At 35.4% G+C, this 24,663-nt stretch overlaps 1 protein-coding gene across 1 annotated transcript in view; it reads right to left on the bottom strand.

The window, feature by feature from the left end:
* Positions 1-24,663, bottom strand: part of DOCK3 (dedicator of cytokinesis 3) — a 190,760-nt gene that overhangs the window by 115,920 nt on the left and 50,177 nt on the right. Inside the window, exons 6-9 of the mRNA XM_029085987.1 lie at positions 24,174-24,322; positions 17,249-17,333; positions 10,610-10,651; positions 9,195-9,349 (exon numbers count right to left, since the gene is read on the bottom strand). Coding sequence (XP_028941820.1) covers positions 9,195-9,349; positions 10,610-10,651; positions 17,249-17,333; positions 24,174-24,322 — 431 coding nt within the window. The remainder of the gene's footprint in view (positions 1-9,194; positions 9,350-10,609; positions 10,652-17,248; positions 17,334-24,173; positions 24,323-24,663) is intronic.

Genomic DNA, 24,663 nt, shown 5'->3' on the forward strand with positions numbered 1-24,663 from the left:
TAACTGTCGAGCAGTACTAATAACAAAACATTGCCACTTATAATTTTTTTGTTCAGCCTTTAAAAAAGGAGCAGATGATTTGAAGTTAGATTACTTTCTAATAGCTAAATCAAACTACGATGATATACATTAACAGCATTTTTAATCCCATAATTATGTTTCTAAATCATATTTTTCTCCTGAGAGTTGCTTTGTCAATGGCACTAAATTATTAAGACAGAAGATGTGAGACAGACTGTACTACTCACATTCTTCCCAACATCCACCTACAAATTTAGAACATTTCCAGAAAAACCATCTTTCCATATCACCTATTAGCAATAGCATTAAGGAGCAAGGCTGTGTTTTCTCTCATTTTACCTACTGCATTTCAATTTTAACACAGAAATAGATGTTTCAAAATTAACAAATCCCTGACACTGTACTGAAAATTGGCAGCTAGGTAGAAGATATGCTTCTTCATTTCTAGTATTTTAAAATCAGTGTGGGTCTCTGTTTTCTCACATTTCTGCACGTGTCTTACCTAGCCATCTGCTGAGCAAGAACAGAATGTGAAAAGGCATCAACAGAACACCATGAGATGTTTTATAAAGGGCTAGATGTTAACCTTGTTAATACCTCCAGGTACTGAGAGGTAAGAATCAAACAAGCAAGAGAAAAGAATGAGGCAATGAAGCTGTTTCATGAACTTCAGAAGGCATTTTTTAAAGGAACAAGGACTTTCTCTGTAATGCATCTAACCAATAAATGTTGATCTGCATTAGAAAAGCTACAAGCAGTTAGAAATTAACCACTGAAAGATAAAGTCTTGCTATAGAGCAGATACATGCTTCTCCACTCTGCTTCTTATCGTCCTAGGCAAAGAGGGACAGTGTGAAATTTGGAATTATAGGTAGAAACTCTGGGGGGGAAATCTCCTTCCAACATTATCTTCTCCTAATTGCAATCCTGAGTCAAGATCAGCTTCCACCACAATGCTGACAGGAAACTACCACCTGATATAACCTTTGAGTTTATTTGTTTTAAGGAGAGAAAGGGAGGGGTCGAAGAAGATTATTGGCTTATAAAAATATGTATTTTGTTATTCCTCTTTTTTATTCCATACCTTCTGATAGTTTCTTGTATAAGCATTTGCTTCTCTTTCCTCACATTAGTGTGCAAATAAATTATGGTTATAATGCATACCAGGACATTAACCTAGAGTGTAAAGGAATGAAGTACACTCTGGTAGTACACAGTATTTAAATAAAAAATTTTGGACAGGCATCTTACATTACAGCAAACATGTCTTGGTAGCAAATAATACCCTGCCCCCATATCTGAAAGTCTAAGCACACTATCTCCAGTCATGTCTACATTTATCACTGAAGTAGTAAGAAAAAAATGTCATAATACATGGTCCGTGCTCATTGTGTAAGGTTACACTTACACCACAATGTCATTTAGATAAAGCCGAAGGGCACCATTTAGTATACAGTAAAAAAAAGGTGTAAAACGCTAATCAGTCCAAGTTAATAACCATCCAAATTATTACTACACTGTGGCTATGCCTTTCCTACATTCCTCTCTCATTGCAGTGCTTCACACTCCCACAAATTGGCTCTCATGAAAGATTTCAATTCCATTACTTTTTTTTTTTTCAATTCTCTTCTCTCAAAAAAAAAGCATTTTATTTTCCAAATCAAATTATTTAAAATTATAAACAGAGGAAGAAATTCTACTAATTCCATATGGATGTTTCTCTTAAACTGACAACAAAGTGAAAGAATAATGATCTGAAGAAAAAAAATTAACAGTAAATTATTGAAGGATGGACACCTGCAAAAGGAAATGAAAAGAACCGTTTGAAAGAAGAAGAAAAAAAAGTTGAGAGGTGAAAAGCTTACATAACTATTTGATTAGGCCCTGGAGAAGCAGAATTTAAAAAAAAGTGAGTAGAATATTGGAATATTGTGCTCTGTACTAGTGTACTCAGAGAGGCACTATGAAATAAGACCCCTCCAGAAAAAGTGCCGGTACCTGCATACATGAGAACTAGTCATAGCTTTCAAGGTCAATAACTGTGCACAATCTTTCCTCTAATTTCATTGTACTGTATGAGAAAGGAGTCATCAGTATATAGATTTATAAAGCCCTTTAAACCTGATAGTCATCTATGATCCTCAGAAATTTCCCATGCATTAATAGTCTTAAGAGTCTAGCTGGGAAATATTTAAGCAGAAGGAATATTCTGCATTTGCAGGCTTTTTTTCTCTGCTTAACTCTTCCCCCCACCTCTAACTGCCAGCACTCAAATTCCCTCAAAGCTGCCTAGACAATACAAAACTGTCAAAAAAATCATATTGAAACACACAGAAGACAAGCTCTATATGATGTATCTATGTGCACCCTCACAGGAGGAACAGACGGTAGTCCTTACCAACACTGAACAACCACCTTTTTTTTTTTCCAGTTTTAGATCCTTTCATACTTTTTCTTATATTTCTGTTATTTGGACAGGTCCCATATAAGACATGTCAACTACATGATTAAAAAAAACAACAACAAAAAAACCCAAACCAAAACAACTTTCATTTGGTAAGTGCTGTTTCAATTGCTTTTCAGTAGAAGATACACCCATGTTGTTTTGTCTTCTCTATAGCACTGAAAAAAATCCAAGGCATAGTTGGCAGCTAGAAAACAATTAAATGGGTCAGTGAAAATCAGTGTCTTTTGTAACATTATTTGATAGTATCACACCTATTAGAACAAACAGAGTTTTGTTGTAGAGTAATACAGATACAAAGTGATACAGAGGCTTCCAATTCAGCCATAGACATCGAAATCCAAACTCTTAATCTTGAGAAGAATTCTCATATACCAAGTCAGATAACAATCCAGGCTTTGGTGACTTGTTGATGATTATTTCAGGATTCAGAGAATTCTAAGGATTCATAATAGGAAAAAAACATGCAAGTAAAAATGACAAATCTAATCTTGCCTTTCTATGTGATAAAATAGGGAGTTGGATATAATGCAAACTCCCTGGTGACCTTTTGAGTGTAGACTTACTCAGCATTACCATATTGCACATGCCACAAAACTTCCTTCTGCCAGTGGAAGACATTTATTTTCCTCACAGTTCCTTCATATGCACAGCTTTCTCTGGATGAACGCTCTATTCCCCCTGCACACTCTACTAACAAAGTGCTGAGGAACCAGACAGCCACTAAAAAATGCTACAGCACTCAAGTTTTAAAAGTCTGCCACATTTTTTGGGTTAAGACAAGTTTAGATTCTCATCACTAACAATAATTTTTACCTAGATAGAATTTACGGATAAAATAAGATGTTTACTTAAAAACATCTGCAGTACTGAGAAAAGTTACAATAATATGGATCCACAGAATGCACCACAAAGATCATACTAAGTATTCTCCATGGCTTTGTCAGCATCTCACTGGCTTTCACCTTTCTTTGGGTAAATTGGAATCTTAATTTCTGATAGGAATATCTGGTTAGGATAGCTGCTGCCTCTTCTTTCCGCTTCTCTGCTATCTCCCCAAGAGAAAGCCACAGAATAAAAAGTAACGGGTTTTTTCCTTTCTCTGTTGCATTTTTTTTTTTTTAATATAACTTTTAGCTTAAGTAAGCTTTCTCACATGTTTCCTGGGGCACTACAAGGTAATGTGGAGAAGAGTGTATTCTGTACTTCCCATCCTTCATGGTTCCTTGAGTAATACTTCCAGAGTAATTAACTTCAAACTTTTCTAGATTTAGGTTGTGTGTCTATAATATAAACTTTTTAGACATGCTGTACATTTAATATTTCTCAGAATATAATTGTATCAATCTCTTAACAAGATGTGTTGGGAGCATCATACCGAGAAACACTACAATAGCATGGAGTAGAAGAGAAAGCAGTTCTTAAACTGAGTAACATCTACCTATCCATATACACTTTCTTAATTTCTTCTATGTGAACACTTCTGGGTAACCTTGTTATACAGGAATTGAAGAAAAAGAATGCAATATTCTGAAAAAAATACTAAGGAATTTCTTTGTTTACAAAACCAAAATAAAGATAAGAACCATGAAGCCATTGTAAAAATAGTTACACAATTTTTTTAATTAGATAGAATGGAATAATAAATGTTAAGAATAAAAAAAGTCATATAGCAGGAAGGAGAAAATATAATATGCAGTATAGTGCTCACTGAAGAGTATGTGATCTTGTAAGTGCTGATGGCACAAGAGCAGCAAATTAGGAGCAACTAAACGTTTGTGTACTGCATAATGCAAACCAAAGAATATCTTTCATTGTCTTTCTTCATGCACACATTACAAAAAATCAACATCAATGACACAAAAGTTTCATTACCATGTCATTGTGAATGTACTTAGCCGCCAATCTCCACTGCAAATTTACATCTAAAAATATGTACAGCCACCTGTTGCTACTGCTACAATTGTTTAAACCAAAAATATTCATTACTTAAACCAGCCACTGTTCTCAGCTACCTTTCCTCATGCCACATCATACGCTGCCCTGCTGAGCATTTGGCCCACGTTTTCCTTTGTCTTGCATTTGCTGCCAATGTATCTACAGAAGCTGTGTGTCCATGGTGTGTGTGTATCTTCCTCTTCCTCTCTACATTCAACTCCAGCTGAGCTTTTCCTTTTTTAATTCTGTCTCTGCATGCCCAGCCAGTTTCTTATTTCTCCCAGGTAGCTAACCAGATGCATCTGCTCAACTGTCTGCGTGTCAGAACGGACCATCCTTGTACTCCATAGAACGCAATACCAAGATAACACAACAGAAAGGAAGGACACTATGCAGCAAGAAACAACCAAAGAAAAAACCCGGGTACTGGTCCATTCTGACTGAATAGACCAGCTGAAAGATCGTGAGCCCTTCTCACAACACTATGCATTAAAGAGAGGAGAACATCAGCAAATGTATGCCTTCTACAGAGACCACAGAGAAAATCAAGTCTCAAAACAAAAAGGTCTGGAGTATATTCTGTATGAGAAACGTACACATGGACTTTCCCTGTCAAAGCTATTGCCACTACTGAGGGTGCTTATCACACCTTCCAAAATCTCCACTCGTGGAGGTCTTCATTGTAACGGGCACGGTTCGGACACAGTAAGTAGGCAGACGGAGGAGTTAACAAGTAGAAATATGCATGATGCTATTTTCCATGCATAAGGACTGACTAGACCCCAGTTTTCATTTTCTTTTCACATTTCATTTTCTATTCACATTTCTTTTGTGTTCTAGTCACTCTGACTGACTAGACCCCAGTTTTCAAATTCAGTCCTATTCACATTTCTTTTGTGTTCTAGTCACTCTCTATAATTGAGTATATTTCTAGATGACAAGAAACTTAAATCCCAGTGGAGTAAAATAGGGTAACTGGTAAAACAGTGCTAGAAACATCTCTTCTGGTTTAAGAATGTTTAAACTTAAACTTTATAAAGATAAAATCATATTGAAATTTATCCTTTTTCATATTAAGTGAATTCTTCAAGCTTATTGTCAGAAAAAATTTATATAATGCTTTTGAACGTATAATTTTTGAAGTTATGCATAACTTTATGCATTTATTAGTAAAAAAAGAGCTACTGTAAAGGTAACTAAACCTCTAAACTAAACCTGAATTTACTGAATTTAGTTCATTCCTACTTATTAAAATAATACTGTAAAAATTAAATAATAATAGTAAAAATTTCTTATTCACTGCATCCTTCCAGCACAGATAACAGTCTGGATCAGTTTTCCCACCAGTTTCCCAGCCCCTTTACAGCGGTTTCATCTAATCTGTATCTCCCCGGCTTTACTGTCTCAAGTTTAATGCTTCTCTTCTGCTGCAGCATGAGGTGCATATTCTCATATAACAGAACAAAATTAGTTTTCTCTGATATGGCTCATGCTTGACAAATCTATGTTGACTTTTACTTATCATTTCGTTAGCTTCTAAGTGCTAATAAATAGCTTATTTGTTCCAGAACTTTTTGCAGCTGTCATCTGATTGCAGTTGACCTTCTTAGGGAGACTAAGGCAAAACAGCCATTGAATACTCTAGCTATCTCGGTAACATCTGCTGATAGCCCTTAATGTCCCCTTTAATCTGTTCAGTTATTTCTTGATTTTGTAACAAAAAAAAATCTTTTGCTGCTAAAGCATTATAGAATTATTCTTTTTCTGTCCTTGATGTCTTTTGCTAATTGCATTTTTTCTACAAGTTTCTGTCTCTTCCCATCCCTGTCTGTGCAATTTCATTAGTTTCTCCTTTTTTATATTTCCTTCCAGACTCCATTTCACAAAAGAATACGTGATACAGACTTTCTATTGTTGCCATATATTTAATCTTTCTTTCATACTGAAACAATTTGCTTTTGTGCTCTTCAATAGTATTGTTAAGAAACTGACAACCCTCAAATTCCTTTCCTCCATATCAGTTTACCTGTCTGTTTTTGATGTTTATTGGCACTGCCTTATTGAAGTTCACCACCTTTATGCCAACGTTTTCTTTCTTTCCTTTTCTAGTTACTGTGAACTCTATCATTTTGTGATGATTCATCCCAACGTACTTCTCACAATGGGGCTGTACTTCCCCACTGGCTGTAATCAAAACTAGAACAATTTTCTCATTGTTTCCCGCTAACCTCCACACGGCAAACAAACTGAGCTATTAAAGTTTAGTAGCAAAGATTTTGTTGCTAGACTAATGTATCTTGTATGTAAAAATATGGGCCAATTCTTGCAATAAAAAAACCCCAAATACATTAAAGCATACAACTGACTTTCATCCCTTTTGATCTGAGCTATTACCTAATACTCAGATTGACAGGTTGTTTCTGTCATGGGCTGAAACAAGTTATTGAGGCAGACATGCGTTGATCCAGCTCTATTTACTTAAAAGTAGCTTTTATGATTCTGTCAGAGTAAAAAATTAAGTCACTTTTTCCCTTTTTTACCTCTAGGTCTTACCCCTCTGATAGCAGCATTGTTACTCTTGCCATCCCTATCCTACCACCATCATCTTTTGCCTGCTTCTCATTTTTAGACAGCAAACCCCATGAACATGGCACAGTACTGTATGTGCATTCAGAACCTCAGGGAGGTTCATACAGTACTGAGGGAATACATCTCAAACTGTACTTCAGCCGCTGCTCCCACCTCTGATGGCTAATACAGAACTGGAACACGCTATCACTTCAGCTCTTAAAAACACTGGAACTTTCACATATTCTTCGCTTAACCTAACTGGGAAGTAACTATTGCAACTAACAGGTTCAATGGGGATTGTAATCCACTATATGGCCAAAGCACTAACATTGAAAGTCCGTCAACCTCCAGCATCAACTGTTTGGATAAGAAATTTATCAACCTCAAAACCATTTCAGAAAAGCCAATTTATCCTTTCCATTTAGAACACAGTGTGCAGAAGCCTTGCTTGGGTTTTTTTACCTTAATGTACTATTTCCTGAAATATATAGAAGAGGAAAGAAAGTTAAACTTTTAAAGTATATATAAAAACATAATTCTAAATTTGTAGCAGTGGGTTTGTTTGTTTTCTGTTTTTAAGTTTCTTCTCTAAAACAGAGCTCAGCCTTATTACCTAGTACTTCCCCACCACTCTTTAGGACGTACAAAAATGTAAAAATTATTCTGTTTTCACTGCAGATGATCACTGGTTCATAATATGAAGAGCTAAGCAATAACAACTGTTTGCACACCAAAGCACTGTTATTTTTCTCATTATAACTTTTTTTTTTTTTTTTATTACTGGCAAAACACCTTCTTAAGGCTTCCCCACTCAATGTTTACATACTATGCAAACTGCAGCCCGAGACAATTCACATCCTTCTGAAGCCATTTCTGAGGCCTTCCACAGTCATGGCAGCATCTTGCCTCTTCCTCTTCCCTGCAGCTTTCCTCATCTAAATAATTTGATATTTTACTGCTTTGTGGAATGAACTAATTAATTGTGCATATTTTTTGTTTTGTTTTGCCATTTTCACCTTTCCCTCTTAACAGCTATTTTTTGTTAATTCTCTCAATAGAGGAATTACAGGCATGTCTTCCTAACTACCATCAAAACAAGTGTTTCTCACTTGGTGGGGGTGAAATAAACATGAATTAGCAATCAGATTAGGCATTCTTACCACATTTGGCAAAAGTATCTTTAAATTGCCTAATGGTGGCAGACACATATTTATGAGATGTAATCAAGCCACTAAGAGCTTTCTAGTATAGATCACTTTTTTAGTGGGATATATTCTGAAGAGCTACAAAACTGTTCTCACTCTACTCTGAACTTTCTTGGATTAACATTATTCACATAATAATGTTCTTCTAATGAGAGGAAAAAAAAAATTGGGGCTCCTTCCTCAGTTTGGAACAAATCTAAATCTAATTTGCTGAAAACTAAGACAGTTTTGACCACGGTAGCAAACATGGTCTATGACAACTGCCAGTGCATGCCTTAATCAAAACTAAAAAAAAACCCCCCACAAACATGCTGTACTTTAGACCAGACCAAGCTACACATACTTAATTTCCAAGACACAACACATATGCTCCAATACTCTTCTATATATTCTGATGTTTCCAAAACATACGTTTTTAAAGGAAAAAACACAGCACATTTCACGTTTGCTAACATTACTACCAATTACCTCAACATACTGAGCAACACAGTTGTCCAGCCTAGACATAGGGATAAATATGAATATTTTAATTTATATTGCTAGCAACAGAGTGATGAAAACAAGCTATATTGTAACATGCCTGTAAGGTAAAGAAAGGATGGGAGTTAGAAACCTTCAAGTCAGCATCCAAACATACAGCAGTCCTCAAGAGAGTCATACAGTCCTGCCATTATTAATACCTCTTAACAGCCCTAAGGAGGCAGGTAATAAACACTAAGACCTTCAGTAATGTGTCAGAAAGTCAGAAACCTAAATAAAATTTAACTATTCTGTGCCTTTGATGCTTTGCTTATATGTAAGCACTAAATTCCATATGCAACGACTAGTATTCCTCGTACTCCCACGTATGCATTGCAGGGCTGTCAAGGTATGATTTATCAGCTTTGGCCTTTCAGTTGCCTCACAAGAATAGCTCACATGCTTTTCTCCAATGTATTTGCTTTGTTCATAATTTTTTTCCTAGGAAGCTTTTTAGTTATTTGATATAGTCCTACCTGATCTGCTTGCCTTCTCGAACATCGTACAAAGAAAAAAAGACATCTGTGTCTTCTCCAATTGTATTGTAGGTGAAGCTCTTTAGACTGAGGAAGAAGTGATGAGGCACTGGCATACGGCAAGCTTCCCCATGACGCTGACGAATTGTATCCACCTGATCAAAAACAATGAAAATGATTTTTAGTTCTTCACAAATAAGACACACGATCAACCTGATAACTTTAACTGAGATTCTGCTCTCCCTTCTCCATCAAGTAGAAGCTTAATCTCAAATATATTCTACCTTAGAGATACATGGCAGATTACATTTTCTTCCTCTATTTTTAAAACTTTTAATTTGAATATTTTGATAAACCACAATAACACAGTAAATAGGAGATAAATGGTGTATGCCTTTGAAATCTGTTTTCAACAAATAAACCAAGTCAATTCTATTTCTCAAATATGGTCTTGATTCTGGTACTGAAAATGAACTGTAGTAAGATGGTGCTAGGGTTGTTCTTGATAATTTCCATTTAAAACAGGTGGACTTCAAAGTATTTTTAAGAATAACATTTGTTGTGCTATTTCTTTGCAGCAGCTGCAATTCATTTATGGAGGTCATTTAAAATCAGGCTTTACAGGCTAATATGCCCTGCAGGTATAACAAAGAGAAATCTTAACAACAGTTGATAACATGAGTAACCAATAAAGTCAAAGAGCAGAAATGTTAACATTTTGATTCAGTATATCAAGACCTATTTACAACAGTGAAAACTGAGGTGGAGGGAAGAAAAAAAAAGTATAATTAGAAATAAAATTGCTCTTTAATTTTTACAGCCCTTTATATCCATTGTACGCTGACCCTAATATAACAGGGTGCATGAATAACCTTAGCTCACTAGGCTAGTCTCCTCTGAATGCATAGACAGGTTACTAACAACAACAACAACAAAATCTTAGCATTTTCAGATTTTCAACCCAGATTTGTACTACCTTAAAAAACAGAGCTTAAAATGAATTTTGTTCTGGATTTTAAATTAAATCCAAGTAAATCCTCATGCTTTAAAGACGGGTACCTGTAGAAGCACAGCTCTCCTGGAAAGATTAGACCCAGATTCCATAACCAGGAAAGGATTACGTTACTACATAAAGGATATGTGAAACAGAAGCCTACTAAGCCACATGTTAGCAGCTGGAAAAAAAGACTCACATGGGCAGACTGAGGCTTTTGATATCACTGCAGAAGTTGTTCTTTTAAGAACGACAGAGCCAAGTTAGGGCCTAAATGGAAGTTGAAGAAGGACCTTAATAGATTAATTACTTGGGGATCTTCTAAGGAAGGTAGGGACTTACCCAATAATCTCCATCATAACTTTACATATATTACAAAGCACTTAAAAATAACAAAAATTCATACGTAGGTGAAGTTTACCTGTGACGTGCTCTGCTGGACACTGTGTCTACTTGACAAATGCTGTGGAGATAGAAAATAGTAAAATCTAAAACATTTTTGAAAGTAAGAAATATTTACATCATATCTGTGTAGCATTAGAACAGCAATTTTAAAATATGACATTTGAAGATTATTACCAACTTTTCACCTTTAACCTTTTTTCAGACTATATCATAACTCACAAGACCATTAGCTTTCCTAAAGGCTTTTCTCAGTTAAGCCATTTCTTAACCTAACTACTCCAATTTACAGGTGATATTTACCTTAGCTTTTAATGTAAATGGCTGTCACAAGCTAAACAGAATTTCTAACACTGTAAAGGTATTTACTATTGAAAAGTCCATCGCCCTACCCTGTATAATCTATGTGTTCTCTTGCTAAACAGGGGTTAAAGACTCTTCTACAATTCCAGCTGGCCAACACCTGTAAAGAAGCATCAGTATAAAGAGCTACATCTCTGAAACGGAAGTCAGAGGATGATCCTGTATTTAAAGCCCTTTATGCTAGAAGGAGATGTTATAATCAGAAAATGGACTGCAAGTCTCACTGAACCCATTTAATCTCCAAAGGCATATTAAATACTAATCTAAATTGAAAAGGTTTCAGAGAGCTTTATAAACCATATCACTAATGATTCTGCCATGCCTCCTCTACACACATTCGTCTTAACATCAGCATTTTAAACTGAAATATTAACACTACCATGTTAATAAATATTCTCTTCATTCGCCCCATCTCTATCCTTTTATTACATACCCAACATTTTATTCTGACCAAATATACACACTCTGTAGCAGGACCAGCACGATCTGTCGATAACCTTGTAGCTTTAGAAGAGGTGAAAGTAAAATAGTCCAAAAACGTACTCAGCAATACTTTTTCCAAACCATGCCACTCTCTTTCACACAGAACAAAAATAAGACTTTTTGCCTCAAAAGGAGAGATAATCTTCATAATGGGACTAAATCAATAAGATATTAAGTTAAATGGCATATTTTGACATCTGTTTACATTCACAGTTATACAGATGTCCTCATTCATAGTGTCAGCAGAAGAAACCATGATCTTCAAGCTCCATTGTTTGCCTAACTACTACAGTGTCTCCTGAATGTTAAAACCCTCTAAGTTTAGGTGGTTGAGTTGCCTTTTTAATCTTTTTGTCACCTACAACCGCTCAGAATCAGCTGGCATAGGAAAGACCAGTTATTTAAGCTGCTCAAGGTATCCTGGCTTCTTTTGACTAAAATTTATCTCTAAAGCTAAGTAAGAAAGTGGGAGATAAACCCAAGCAACACAAATGTGAAGTGGTCCAAAGAGCTGCAGTTTCTTCAGCAAACACAGCTGCTTACAAAGTGCACATTTAGGTAAGCTTCTGACAATAAGCGGCCAAAAATCAGGTTTTTAATTTTTCACAATCAAAAGACTAGACTTCCCAACACTCTGCTTTTATGCCTCAGGACCAAGCTACTGCAACACAGACAACCACTGACTGAGTTAATTTTACAGACCCTTACCTCTGGCTAGGCAAAGCAGCCAAACTGTATGTGCTCTCTTGGAAGCCATGTTTGGGTACATGAACCAAGAGGGTGACTGAAAATAGCCAACATGGATTTACCAATGATATAACCCAAGTTAGAAGAGCACTCCAGCAGCAAGGACACTTAACAATTTACTCTTTCTATTAACAGAAATGTAGATTGAAAATAACATTTATTCCTTTTTACTCAGCATTCAGTAAACTACATCTGAAATACTACACCCCATTCAAAGGGCCACCAGAGCAGCTGGGAGCTGGAACACACGCTGTATGAGATGGAGGGAATGTGGCTTTTTTAGTCTGGAGAAAAAGTCTGGAGATGATCTGATGGCAGCCTTCAAATAACTATGAAGTTATTATCAAGATGACACAGCCAGGCTCTTTACAGAGCTGCAAAGCAAGAGAACAAAATCCTGTGGTCATAAACTACAACATGGGATATCCCAACTTTCCAACCCCATCAAGGCAGTCAAGCATTAGAGCAGGGACCCAGTCTTTTTCCTTGAAGAATTTCAAGATCCCACAAAGCTCTGAGCAGCCTGGTCTGAATTCAGTATTGACCCTGCATTGAACAGGAAGTTTGACTAGATCTTCCCCAAGGCACCTTCCAACCTGAAAAGTCTTGCAAGGTGATATAAAAATGGGGCTGTTAAGAAGTTATCCATCTTCCTTAAAAAAAAAAAAAAAAAAAAAATCAGTTTAACCTTTATTTTTCCCAAAAGACAGCTGCCCGTTAAGGTTGTACAAACTTTAACAGATAAGACGGTCCATTTCAGTATATCTTTCTTTATCAAAGAGCTTTCTGATGCTTAAACTGAATCCTTGTCATTCAAACCTAGGCCCACCGATTCTTGTCTTATCCATATCCATCACTGACATGAAAAGATTAATTAATTCAACTTGTGATTCAATTATAATACTCAAATCTTCTCCTGCAAAACCACCTAAGCTTGCACCGTCCCAACTTGTACTTCAGAAGCAACAACTGACTGTAGAAGTTAAAAACCTGCAGTTATGATCCTACACTTCTCAGATCATTTCTTCAATTTCTCTATACTGTTTTGAATTCTGATCCTTTCCTCCCATGGACTACTACTTCCAACTTTGTGGTATTTGCATATTCAGTAAGCATACTCCCTATTTCATCATCCAGACATTAATGAAACATTAAGCATTATGAAATGGAGGATGACCACAAGAAATTAAGCTGATTCATCCCTCCTCATATTTAATCAAATTATTGACAACTACTCTTCACCATTTTTTTTAGTATGGGTTTTCTAATTAGCTTTGTGTTTACTTTACAGCAATTTCATCTAGAGCTAACGACCTTATGAGAATTTCAATTAAAAAAACAATTAAAATCTTTATGAAAATCTAAATATGGCATCAGCTGCTTTTCCTCTATCCACTACACTAATTTATGTTCTGGAAGTAAATTGGAACTTTTAAAAATTGCTTATTCTCAACAAGTTCACAGTCACTATTGCCTTCTTGTTGCAACTAATTGGATTTCTTTTTTTCTCTTCCAGCATTTTTTACAGGGAGAGCATGATTACTAGCCCCTCTTCCTCCATTAGCTTTTTTTAAAGGTGTAAAGTGTGCTTTCTCTTTGCTGGGAACCTTACCCATCTTTCCATAATATCTTATCTACCAATATTAGTTCTTATTGTTCTTCCTCCTTCCTTTCCTAACAATGCTTGACAAGTGAATCCTATCATTACCAAGTCGGTCTCAAACAAACTGCTTTCTCTCTTCATAGTCTCAACTGCCTTCTCACTAAGGTTTAGAACCAAACATACATAAATCTGTCCTCTGACAATCTGCTTTGTTAAACAAACAAAAGATTTTATGGATTTCCTAACAGTTTGTGTTCAGGTGTATTCCTTTTCTAGCAGAGTTCTGGGCAATTCAATTCTCTATTTTCAAGTTTTATAACTACTCATTCTTATCAATCTCATTTTCTGTCTGAATAAAGAATAAGCAATTATGAGGTCATGGCAGCATTTATTTGAAATGTGTCTACTTATTAGGAACTCTGGTAAACTCCTGGGGTTTTTTTAGATAGTTGAAAGAAATGGCTAAGACATATAGCAGCAACATAGCCAGTAGTTGTGCCTTTCACACACCTCTTAAATTCCTCCTGAAGACACATACACAAATCAATAAATTCACAGAAAAGCAAAACATATTTAATCATCGCCAGGTTCGAAAATTTCTGATTTTTGCAAATGCCTCCAGATATTTGTGGTTTGTAACCCCTTTCACTTACAAGTGCTATCCAAGTGTTTCTGACATTCTGCCTGACTTGTGTTGCTAAATCTAGTGGCAACTCCAGCTCTGAGCTTTGTGGCAGAATTCTTGCAACATATTCCCCCACAATTTCAAAAGCAATGATTTTTTTTTTTTTAAAGTGTTCCATTGTATTAGTTAAAATCACCAACACTGTCATAAGGAAAGGGCAATTTGGTTTCCTTCAGGAGTAAAGTAAAAATTTCTGACACATGCTGGGCATTCTGAAGCCACTAGTATTTAGCTTCCTGAGGAGTAACCTGGAGAAACAGGATATACAAGGCCTCAAAGCGCAACAGCTCTGACAAAGAGATGAATATACTACTCATACAGTAGTCACAAGTGTACTTAGCAATGAAAAATGAGAGCTAAAAAAGATGCTCAAATTTTAAAATTTAAAATATACCAAGAAAAGTAATGCTAAGTCTAATGACTCTGTATAAACTGCCTGAATTTGTTATCACAGATAGGAAAGTCTAACATGTTACCTTGTCCATTGTTCTGCTAATACAAGACTGTTTTCTCTGGTACATTTAACATTCTACAATCCTGCAAATATGACAAAGTAATTGGGCTCTCACAACGATTCCCACAAGATTATTTTACAACATAAAACCTCATTGCTCATTTGAGAGCCTATTAAGTATTTTGCCAGGAGTAAGGAGGATTCTCTCCCTGGGTTTTTGTTAAATAATAAAAACAAAAACCGCATTAAAAAACCCCTAAACCACCAGAACAGCACCAATACATCTCTCCTTCAATTTCTGCCATATTTAAGCTAAAAAAATAAAAGGTTTTCAGTTGTTCTGGTTCCTGAAATTGCCTTCTGACTATGAACCAGATGTGATTAGACAGCACTGTCTTCCTGAATCTATAACCTAAAACAACGGTGAAGTGTGAACTGACTATTGGTCATGTCCTGATACCAGCACAGATCTGAGCAGTAAACTGGGCTGTGGACATCTGCTCAGGACTAAGACGGCCGACATAATCAGACTACTCCAACGAGTAAATATTAGCTCCTTGCTGTACTACAAGTATTCAGAGTAACAAAAGTCTTCAGAATGAAATACAGAGTAATAAAGCAATCCTGTTAGCAGCTTATCTTGCATTCTCTGAATCATTATCGATTTAATTTTGTACTGAGTTATTTCTATACTGTACTTGAAGGAAAACTGCTCTAATAGCACCGAACTCTCCTCGGACCATGGCAAGTCAGGAACAAACATTAAAAGTCAGTTCTATAGAGTGATGTACTTCAGTATTTCCTCATATAACAATTTTTACTTCTTTCCATGAAATCCATTGTTACATGGTACAAATAATCCAAAACAGCAACAGCATGTAGCCTGTTTATAAAACATGCCTTTGTTTTAGGGAAAAGTACATCTTGCATATCAAAAGAACCCCACCTAGACCTATTACTCCCTAATCTTAGATAGCTGAAAGCCAAAAATATTTTAAATATGAAATTAAAAGTTGACTAGGAGTGAGTGAAACTGTAACAACTTTTATGCAGAAAAAACACTATGTTCTTTGGAAGATATTAAGCTAAGAAGTGGTATTAAAGTAATTGCTGAGGCTTTTTTTGTTTTGGTTTTTAAATAAAGTAGCATCTCAGGAAAGGTCTTAATTCACTTTCCACTGAACATGACATACTGTTTCTCCTTGTACAGTTACATCATGATCCCAAACAAAGTTAACTGTATTACACTGTCCTACTGACAAAGAATCTACAGTTAAATAGTGAAATGCATTAGTGGCTTCACAGTTCATTAATTGCACAATTCACATTTCTGAAACAACTTTATCTTCACTATGTGCTAATATGACTGTAACACTGACTAATAACAACAGAAGTCAGAACTCTGCAGTGAAGGAATTGTACTACTTTTCCTGAAGATCTCAACATTCTTATTCAAACACACCACATGTTTTCTAAGGGACACTGCCACACAACAGAGACAGCCTTCATGTTCAAGGATTTGTTTTGCTAAAATTAACTTATTCACTGGTCTCCCCTCTTCCTCCCCTTTTCTGTGAGCTCAAAAATCTTTGAAACAGGGTAAAGATGTTTACTATCTACGTAACTCCTAGAAGCTGACTTTTCACTTAAGTATTCTTCATCTACCTGTGTAGACTCTGCTGATAGAATCAAATAGTGGCTCTCATGGACGTTCTGGACTCACACAAACGGTTGATGGACTCCAGGCTCAATAAGCTTTAATTAATGGAAGAAGTAGGCTGATCAACACTAGATTCTACAACAGGAAGCAGTTCTACTTCTCCCAGCAAGTCAATAATTACTGTTCGAAGTAACAATCAAGTAACCCAAAAGCACTGCAGTCTGTTAGCCGCCTTCATTATAAGTCAATAAAATTTGCCAGAACATCTGCCTGACTCATGGTGCTTTCAAATGAATAGAGCTTTGCAAGACCTCACCACAGTTAATCTCTGGTGCTTCCAAGATTTTGTATTATTTCCCATCTGACAGAATTCAACAGCATACTTGCAAAAGGCAGTGGCAAACTGCAGATTATGTAATGTAACATCTGCAGAATACATACAGGAACCAGCAGTCTAGAAAACCTGACCTCTAAAGAAAAACTGAAATAAATGATGTTCTTTAGCCTAAGGAAGAAAAGACTGAATGGGACTTAACAAGTCTTCAAGCACATAAAAGGGTTGTGCAAACAGGCAGGAGTAATGTAAGAGTACAGAATAAAAACTTTTTCCCTTCTTCCCCTCCCAAAATGAAAACTCAAAAGAATCTCACACAGATTTCTTACCATTTTATAAAGATCTGAAACACTGATCTGATCTGAATCCACAACCTCAAAGTCCTTCCGAGGAACTAAATCTAGGCCCAAATGTCTGCAAAAAAGAAGGAAGGAACAATGGTAAGTATGCTACATCAGTGTTCACTTATCTACTGCATGTGCTCACTTAAGGGCAAGAACACAAGAAATACTAAACTTTAACTCTTTTTGCAATTGTTAATCATTACACAGGCAATCCTTCTAAATAAAATTAAATGCAAATAGCAAACAAACAACCACTATGAACTTGTTACTTTTTGTTCACTGACTTCAGTGGAGCTATAGTAATTAATGTTAGTAGAAGCTTTTGGCCAATATGTTGGTGCCGTATCCAGAACAAGTTAATTTCATGCACAGAAATGTAGTAGGCAAATAAAGTTATTGCTCTGGTTCCTGCTGCATTATTTGAGTAGGTTCCTCCTCTACATAATGAAAAAGTTCCATTAGTAACCCTGTTCAAATGTGCAAATAGATACTGTGCCCTGAGAAACTGCTTTGAAATTCCTCATGTTCGTGCAACTAAACCCTCAACTTTATCACTGTATAAACATAGTATTTTTTTATAATAAACAATAACTGCCATATCAACAAGAATTTGAATCTGTGTTTATAACACATACATACAAAAAACCTTTTAATTACTCTGAACTGAAATAATATTTTTGGCTCAAATAAAATATATAAACTACTTTAAAAAAACAGTGCAAAGAGGATGATTAGTTAAGAAATTCTGTAATAAAGGAGGCAGTTCAGGTCACAGCTGTACGTGAGTAATAGAATAAGCTATTTTGCATCCAAATACAACTATTAATTAATTAATAATTGCAGACTGCAGAACAAGACAGTCTAAAAGGTGTCAAACAATCAACTCTTGCTCTGTAGCTCTTCAGGTTCTGAGGCATAGAGAGTTCCAAGCACTACAATAAAAAGCTATTCTAAATGCATACATTAGCAATAAAATTAGGAGTAAAATGAATGAACCATTTTCCCACTTTCATCTTACTTAACTTTGAAACTTCATTTACAGATATTTTATATTTAATTTCTTAATATTCTTAAAGAAAAATAATGCAGAAGAGGTGCCCTCATGGACTACCCTTGTGCTCTTTCTATAACTAACTATAAAAGAAAAGCAAAAGTCAATTTAATTTTGTAATCAGAGAGGGAAACATTCTGCACAGATTTGTTCCTGACAGCAAATGAAAAATTTTATTTGAAAAAACCTCTCAGGTACCACAGAGTAATTGTACGGTGCAATAACCAGAAGCCTCCAGGCAATACAGTGCCTCTTTCTGAGCAATTAACTTAAAAACAACAGCAAGGAAGAACCAGTGGTCTGTATGAAGCTCAGTTATCTTTGCTGACCACTGTACTTCTAAACATTCCCCGTAAGTTTCCCAACTCCATAATTCTTTTTGAAACTTAGCTTAATCAGGTTTTCCTTCTTTCATTATATGCCTAAACCATCATATCTCAAAAACATAGCTCAGCCCTGGTCCACTTGCTGGCAAACAACTGTTAGGCAGTACTAGAACTGCCATTAAAATACTGGAATTCCTGCATTCTTAGTTCTTTGCCAAAACCAGTTTTATTTTCAACGGCAAAAGGAACAATTTTCCTTCTTCAATGGAGTTTTCATGCCAAATACCAGTTTCTAAATTCTAAGGCTAAATTGTGAAAATGATGGTTCTACATCTTTTACACACTTTGGTTTGATTAAACCTACCAAACACAAGTTATCCTTGGCCCAAGACTAGTATCTGAAAACTGCAGCTGCAAAGATAAAATGTATCTATTTACCAAATGAAAAACATTAAAATAAGAATGCACTAAGTAATCATTAACTGCAGCTGTCATTTGGGCCTACTCATCCTAGAAAGTCCAAAAATACAATAGAAAAAAGTGGTAACAGGTAAAAATAATAATAGGCAAGGGTCTCCTTCAAAGTGTTTTTGAAGAAGTTAATGTTCATCATATTCATTCACAGAAGTTTTCCTGAATTGGAATATCTAAACCTCCTCCAAAATGCCCAAAAGAAGTTAATATTCATCATATTCATTCACAGAAGTTTGGAATATCTAAACCTCCTCCAAAATGCCCAGTCACTCACATGTGTGTACGCACATCTCCCTAAAGCATATTCATAAAGGAATTTCTCCTCTACACACAACAAATTATTTTCTAATGACATTATCAAAATAACTTATAAGTGTATTACAGTTACAAAGCACTATTAAAGTTTTACAGAAAAAGCTGTCAAAGCTAATCATAACCTGATATTGTATTCTCATAATTTCAACTCTCTAGACAACTGAGGTCAAACAGTGGTTGGACTCATTAGTCAATACATGACAAAAGTATTATCTTGTACTTAGTAACATTTAACACAATTGCAGCAGTACCCCTGTGAAACTTATCTGATATCCTATTTTTAGTTAAATCCCTTAACACCATGGATTTCCAGCCCAGAAGATTCTCATTCTCTAATACTATATTAATCCCGCACAACACTTGCTCCCAGCAAATAAAGGTGTCTTTGTGCTTTAGTACTAACACACTGTCATTTATGGTGCAGGTGGAAGTTCAGGTTTATGGATTTAATTTGTATTAGTTATTTTTTGCTTGCAAAAGACTGACAACAATATTTGAAATGGCAATGATAGTCAGTGGCCCACTTTCACTCTCTATTATCAAATACTGTGAGAATATAAGAGCACCAGCTGCCAAGCAGTACTTCTCCAAAACACAGCATGCATAAAAATTAGATAATGTGCTGTTTTGTGTATTTGACAGTTCTTCTCTCCACAATACTTTCTTTTACAAGCAAAAGCATGTGTTTTTTTAATTCTGCTTTAACATTGAACTGACTTTCAAAAATATTTCCCAAGTATACCTACAAAATATCCCCAATCCTAATCAACTACATCCTGACAGCATATGGTTGGGATAACTCCAGCTGACTTTTAGACATTTCTCATCTTCCATATAGAAGTCATTAGAATTTTCCTTCCTTCAGGGGGAAGAAAAAATAAAAAATCCACCACCCAAAATCTCTAGACACTTTTCTCTCAAGTAATACAAAGAAAAGCCAATAGACAAAAATGCTAGCATTTTTAATACTGAAAGGGATGAATATACGACTCTACTTCAGGTTAACTGGGCTTCTAGAGAAAATCAATTTGGTTTTAATGGTAATTTCAAAGAATTATCTTAATTTTTAATATTTTCAATTATTTAAAATACAAATGCTACACCATCTAGAATTCAGAAAACCACAAGTCATAACAACTCCTCCCAGAAGAACCTTGCAGAAATACATCATTTGACTAAAAAATGTCTTCAAGATGCACATTCAATCTTGAAGAAGAGACTGGGAGAACTCATCACATCTCGAAAGTGTGCAAAATCTCATCCCCTTTGCTCCAAAAACATGCACTTTACCTTTGCTCTTTTCAGCTTTAATTTCACAGACCCAAATTTTCCTTGTATTTTTTCTCCCACTACATCAAAGCCTCATTTAATATCACTCATATTTCTCTTACACTAACACATTTATAAAAGTGGTAAAGGAAAAGGAAATTATCCTGATATTGATTACTATGTGCAGACTTTAAAAAAGACTTCAAAGGAAATACAATACAGAAATCCATGGGAAATTAAATATATGAAAAACATGTTTGTGAAAATTAGACTGTGCTAATACAACTTGATACTTTTCTTTGACAGAATTAAGTTATTTTGTATACAAAGAAACTGCAGCGGTTGTAATCTATAAAGAAATTATTAAAGTGATGCAACACAGGAAATTATTTCTTAAAATCAGGGTGATGAGATGAAGGTAAGTAATCTGGTAGGGAACTGATAAATGGGAATGGCAGCAAATACTTTTGAGCATGGAACTATCAGGCTACAGAGAGAGGTTATTAAGAGTTTCCTCAAAGACTGACATCCAAGAGTTCCTTAAACCTCATTCAATCATTACCACAGGAATTTTCAGGACAGGGAAAAAATATTCTATATGTAGACAGGAACAGCAACTATTCTTTCTGCAACCTTCTTAAAGGCATTTCATTATGGCTGTTTAAATTGTTCACTCCTATTTTAATCACCTTTGATGCAACAACTACTGCAATAAAGTTTTTCTTCATTCACAAACTGATTTCCAGATACTATGACCTCATATGTACATTTAATACTTATCTCCAAGTGCATTTTACAAACTTTAAGCTAATTGTTGCAACACTACCAGGAAGTTATTATTATTCCTTTTATGTAAAGAAAAATGTGACAAGAGGGTAAGTCACTCAAAGTCCAAAAATAGTCTTCTAAGGATGTGAGCACTGAACTTCAGGACTTTCTGAGTTTTAAGACTATGCTTACTTCACTGGATCACACTATTCCCTCCACACGTTACTCATGTTAGTAGTTAGTAGGTACTCACACTGCAACTATCACTGGCTTTCCAACTACAATTTTGAGGTAAGAAAAATACCATGACTTTAAAACAGTGTTTCATTTTTTTGGTATGACAGTGTGGAAGATTTATTTCTAACATTTCCCCCTTCCCTGTTTTTCTTTTTAAACATTCATTTGTAGCTTGTGGATCTTTCTGTGCAGAATTTATTGCAACTATTTGGAAAATTTCTTTTAATGCAATTATTTTAATAACATTTTACGTGAAAAAGAAGAACCTTTGACTGAAATGTAACACAAGCCCACAAACTCATCATGTTTATGGCTTTTATCTGCCCAAAATCTCAAAGTATTGGTGGCTCCCCCTCCCCTACTCTGTTTCTGAGCCTATACATAGGGTATCTAGCCCATATTTATAAGGAAGGGAAGTATCTTCCCTTAGTATAAAAGGAAAAGTGATTATGCTCAGAAACCTGGATGCTTTTTATTAATCTCCTGACAGATGCTGTTAATCTGAAAGAATCAATCCTGAAAATCATTTAAAGTGACAGCTGACTTTTAAGTTAAATTACTTTGAAGAAATCTTCATCTGTCTTCTTAGTAAATAAGGTATGCACATACTGCTGCAATTAATTTTTTGCACTGAGCAGAAGCAGAGCATGCACATTTCACACAGAAGCAATGTAAGGCAGATTCCTTCATCTGTTTTTGATGCAGAAGACTCTTGTTTCCTGCTCTATAATTTTTTCCTTGTAATTTACAGACCATTGGACACTTGCAATAGCACTTCAGACTTTGATAGATATTCTAATATTAGATATTCTAATAAACTGCATCAGAGTGAAACATTTTTAAAAGATGCAAATATTTGTAACATTCTGCATAAAATCTAGCAAGATATACAGGAAAAAAGACAATAAATGAGATTTCAGCTGTGCAAAGATATGCAGAAAGATGTTTAAAACTGAAAGTCTGAAACCATTAAGATGTTTATCTGAAGGTAGTAAATTCTGCTCTTGTGAGCAACTGGGAAATAAAAAAACCTATATAGCAGGAATACCAGTCACTGTATGCATACAAAAACAAGTCAACTGTGGGAAACCAGAAGAGGTAAGAAAGCATCACAAAAAGGATGCATCCAGGATTGTATTTTTGTACTGGGGAGAAAAAATGGGTAAGCAACAGAAGATTAAATTGCTACAATAAGTGGAAATCAGTATTGCATGATGAGACCGACTAGTAACAACACAAAAGGGACACAACGCAGCAAGAGTTGTAAAATAAATTACATTCCTACATTTTTAACAGACCAAACTACAGAGCAAAACTTCTTTAGACTAAGTATACAAAAATAAACAAAAGAAGTTCACTGTTCACTGTAGCAGTTCTGAAAACAGTCTGAATTACCTATTTCACAAAAAAATCTGTAACTATTAATCCAAGGAGCCTTGGTCTCTTGGTTCCCATTTATTCTACTGGGAATTATAATAGAAAATATCTAGCTCTACGGTGCAGAACAATGACCTGATGCAATCTATTAGACTCTGTCCTTCAGAGCTTTCTTCCAACAAAAGAGAAATGAAATGTAGCATGGGGGCTAGCTAAATCTTCATGAATATATTTGTGTGTCTCTCAGAGTCCTGAAATAGGTGACTAAGGAACGGAGTCACAACAAAGATATGTTAGTGAAAAACATTGTACTTTCTTCCTTAGTTGTCAACTTACAGAATTCCTTCCCCCATTAATTAGCACTAATCCTACTCCTAGTTGAAAAGCTGTTCCTCTATGCCTGAGGAGGGTGATACTTCCTTTGAAAAGGTCATGTGTGTGTCATGCAAAACTTACCTGTCTGATACACTATGGCTCAGAACAAAACCAGTTCTGGTGAAGGGCTAGCTTTTGTCTAATGGCAATGTATTACCATTTCAGCTTCTATCTGAACAGCAGTCTTCTTTGGCTCGAAAAAAAGCTCCGCAAATTCACCATGGAACTGAGCAAGGAAAGTCTAAGCCTCTGAGAAATGTCATCAACAGCCAAATACATAAATTATAATTATATAAAAAGTCTAAATGTCACTGCCTCAGCTCAAAAGTCACTGTTAACAGTGAGATTCTCTAGTTATTGCAGCAACCATTAAAATACTTCTTCAACTGACAAATGGGTTTTTAGTATCTAACAAGTACTCCCAGGGCTAATATTCACTATATAGATACAAAGTTAATTGACCTAAACCTTTTAAAAGTGCAGATAGCCTTAGAAAAGACAACTAATAAGCAAACAGCTAATTTTCTAGAAATAGTAGAAGTACGCAAACTCACTGTAAAAATTTATATTTGATTTCCAAATAATTAAATGTTCTACCTGTGTACAAATACTATCAGAAGGAAAAAGCTGTTTGTGGTTTTTGCCCCCTTTTTAAAAAAAATAAAAGCTATTTAAAAATAATTAGAACGAACAGTACCCAGCTGGTACCTGTACTTACTCATTGCCCCAGTCCAGCCTCACTGTGAGGTGTCTCTTGACCTCTCGCACCTGATCCTGTGTCAAGTGACCTGACAGCAGCTGTCTACGTAGGTCAATGAGTTCATTCATCACATGGCGCAGTTTGTAGAAAAGATCTACCTTATGTTTCTGTAAAGGCATATTTTTGGGAGGAGAGGGTAAGAAAGTGAAAAAAAGAAAGAAAGGGAAAGGGAAAAAGAGAAGGAGGGGAGAAGAGAGATTAATAAGTTTGGAAAGATAAAGAGTGTAAGAAAGAAGAAAAAGAGAGGGAGAGAGAAAAAGAAAGAGAGATTAATAAATTACCAAATTTCATTTAATTACCCTAGAGGAACATTAATCCAGTTTGTACAAGCTTTAAAATATTTATATCAAATGCTATTTAAACTGAGTAACTTTTTATTTCTAAACTTTAGGCTCAATCTGCTAAGGGGTCCATTTTCTGATGGAATCTAATGCTATAAGAGGATTCA

This window comes from Antrostomus carolinensis, unplaced genomic scaffold (genome assembly GCF_000700745.2).
Source record: "Antrostomus carolinensis isolate BGI_N321 unplaced genomic scaffold, ASM70074v2 scaffold9257, whole genome shotgun sequence".
Classification (NCBI taxonomy): Eukaryota; Metazoa; Chordata; class Aves; order Caprimulgiformes; family Caprimulgidae; genus Antrostomus; species Antrostomus carolinensis.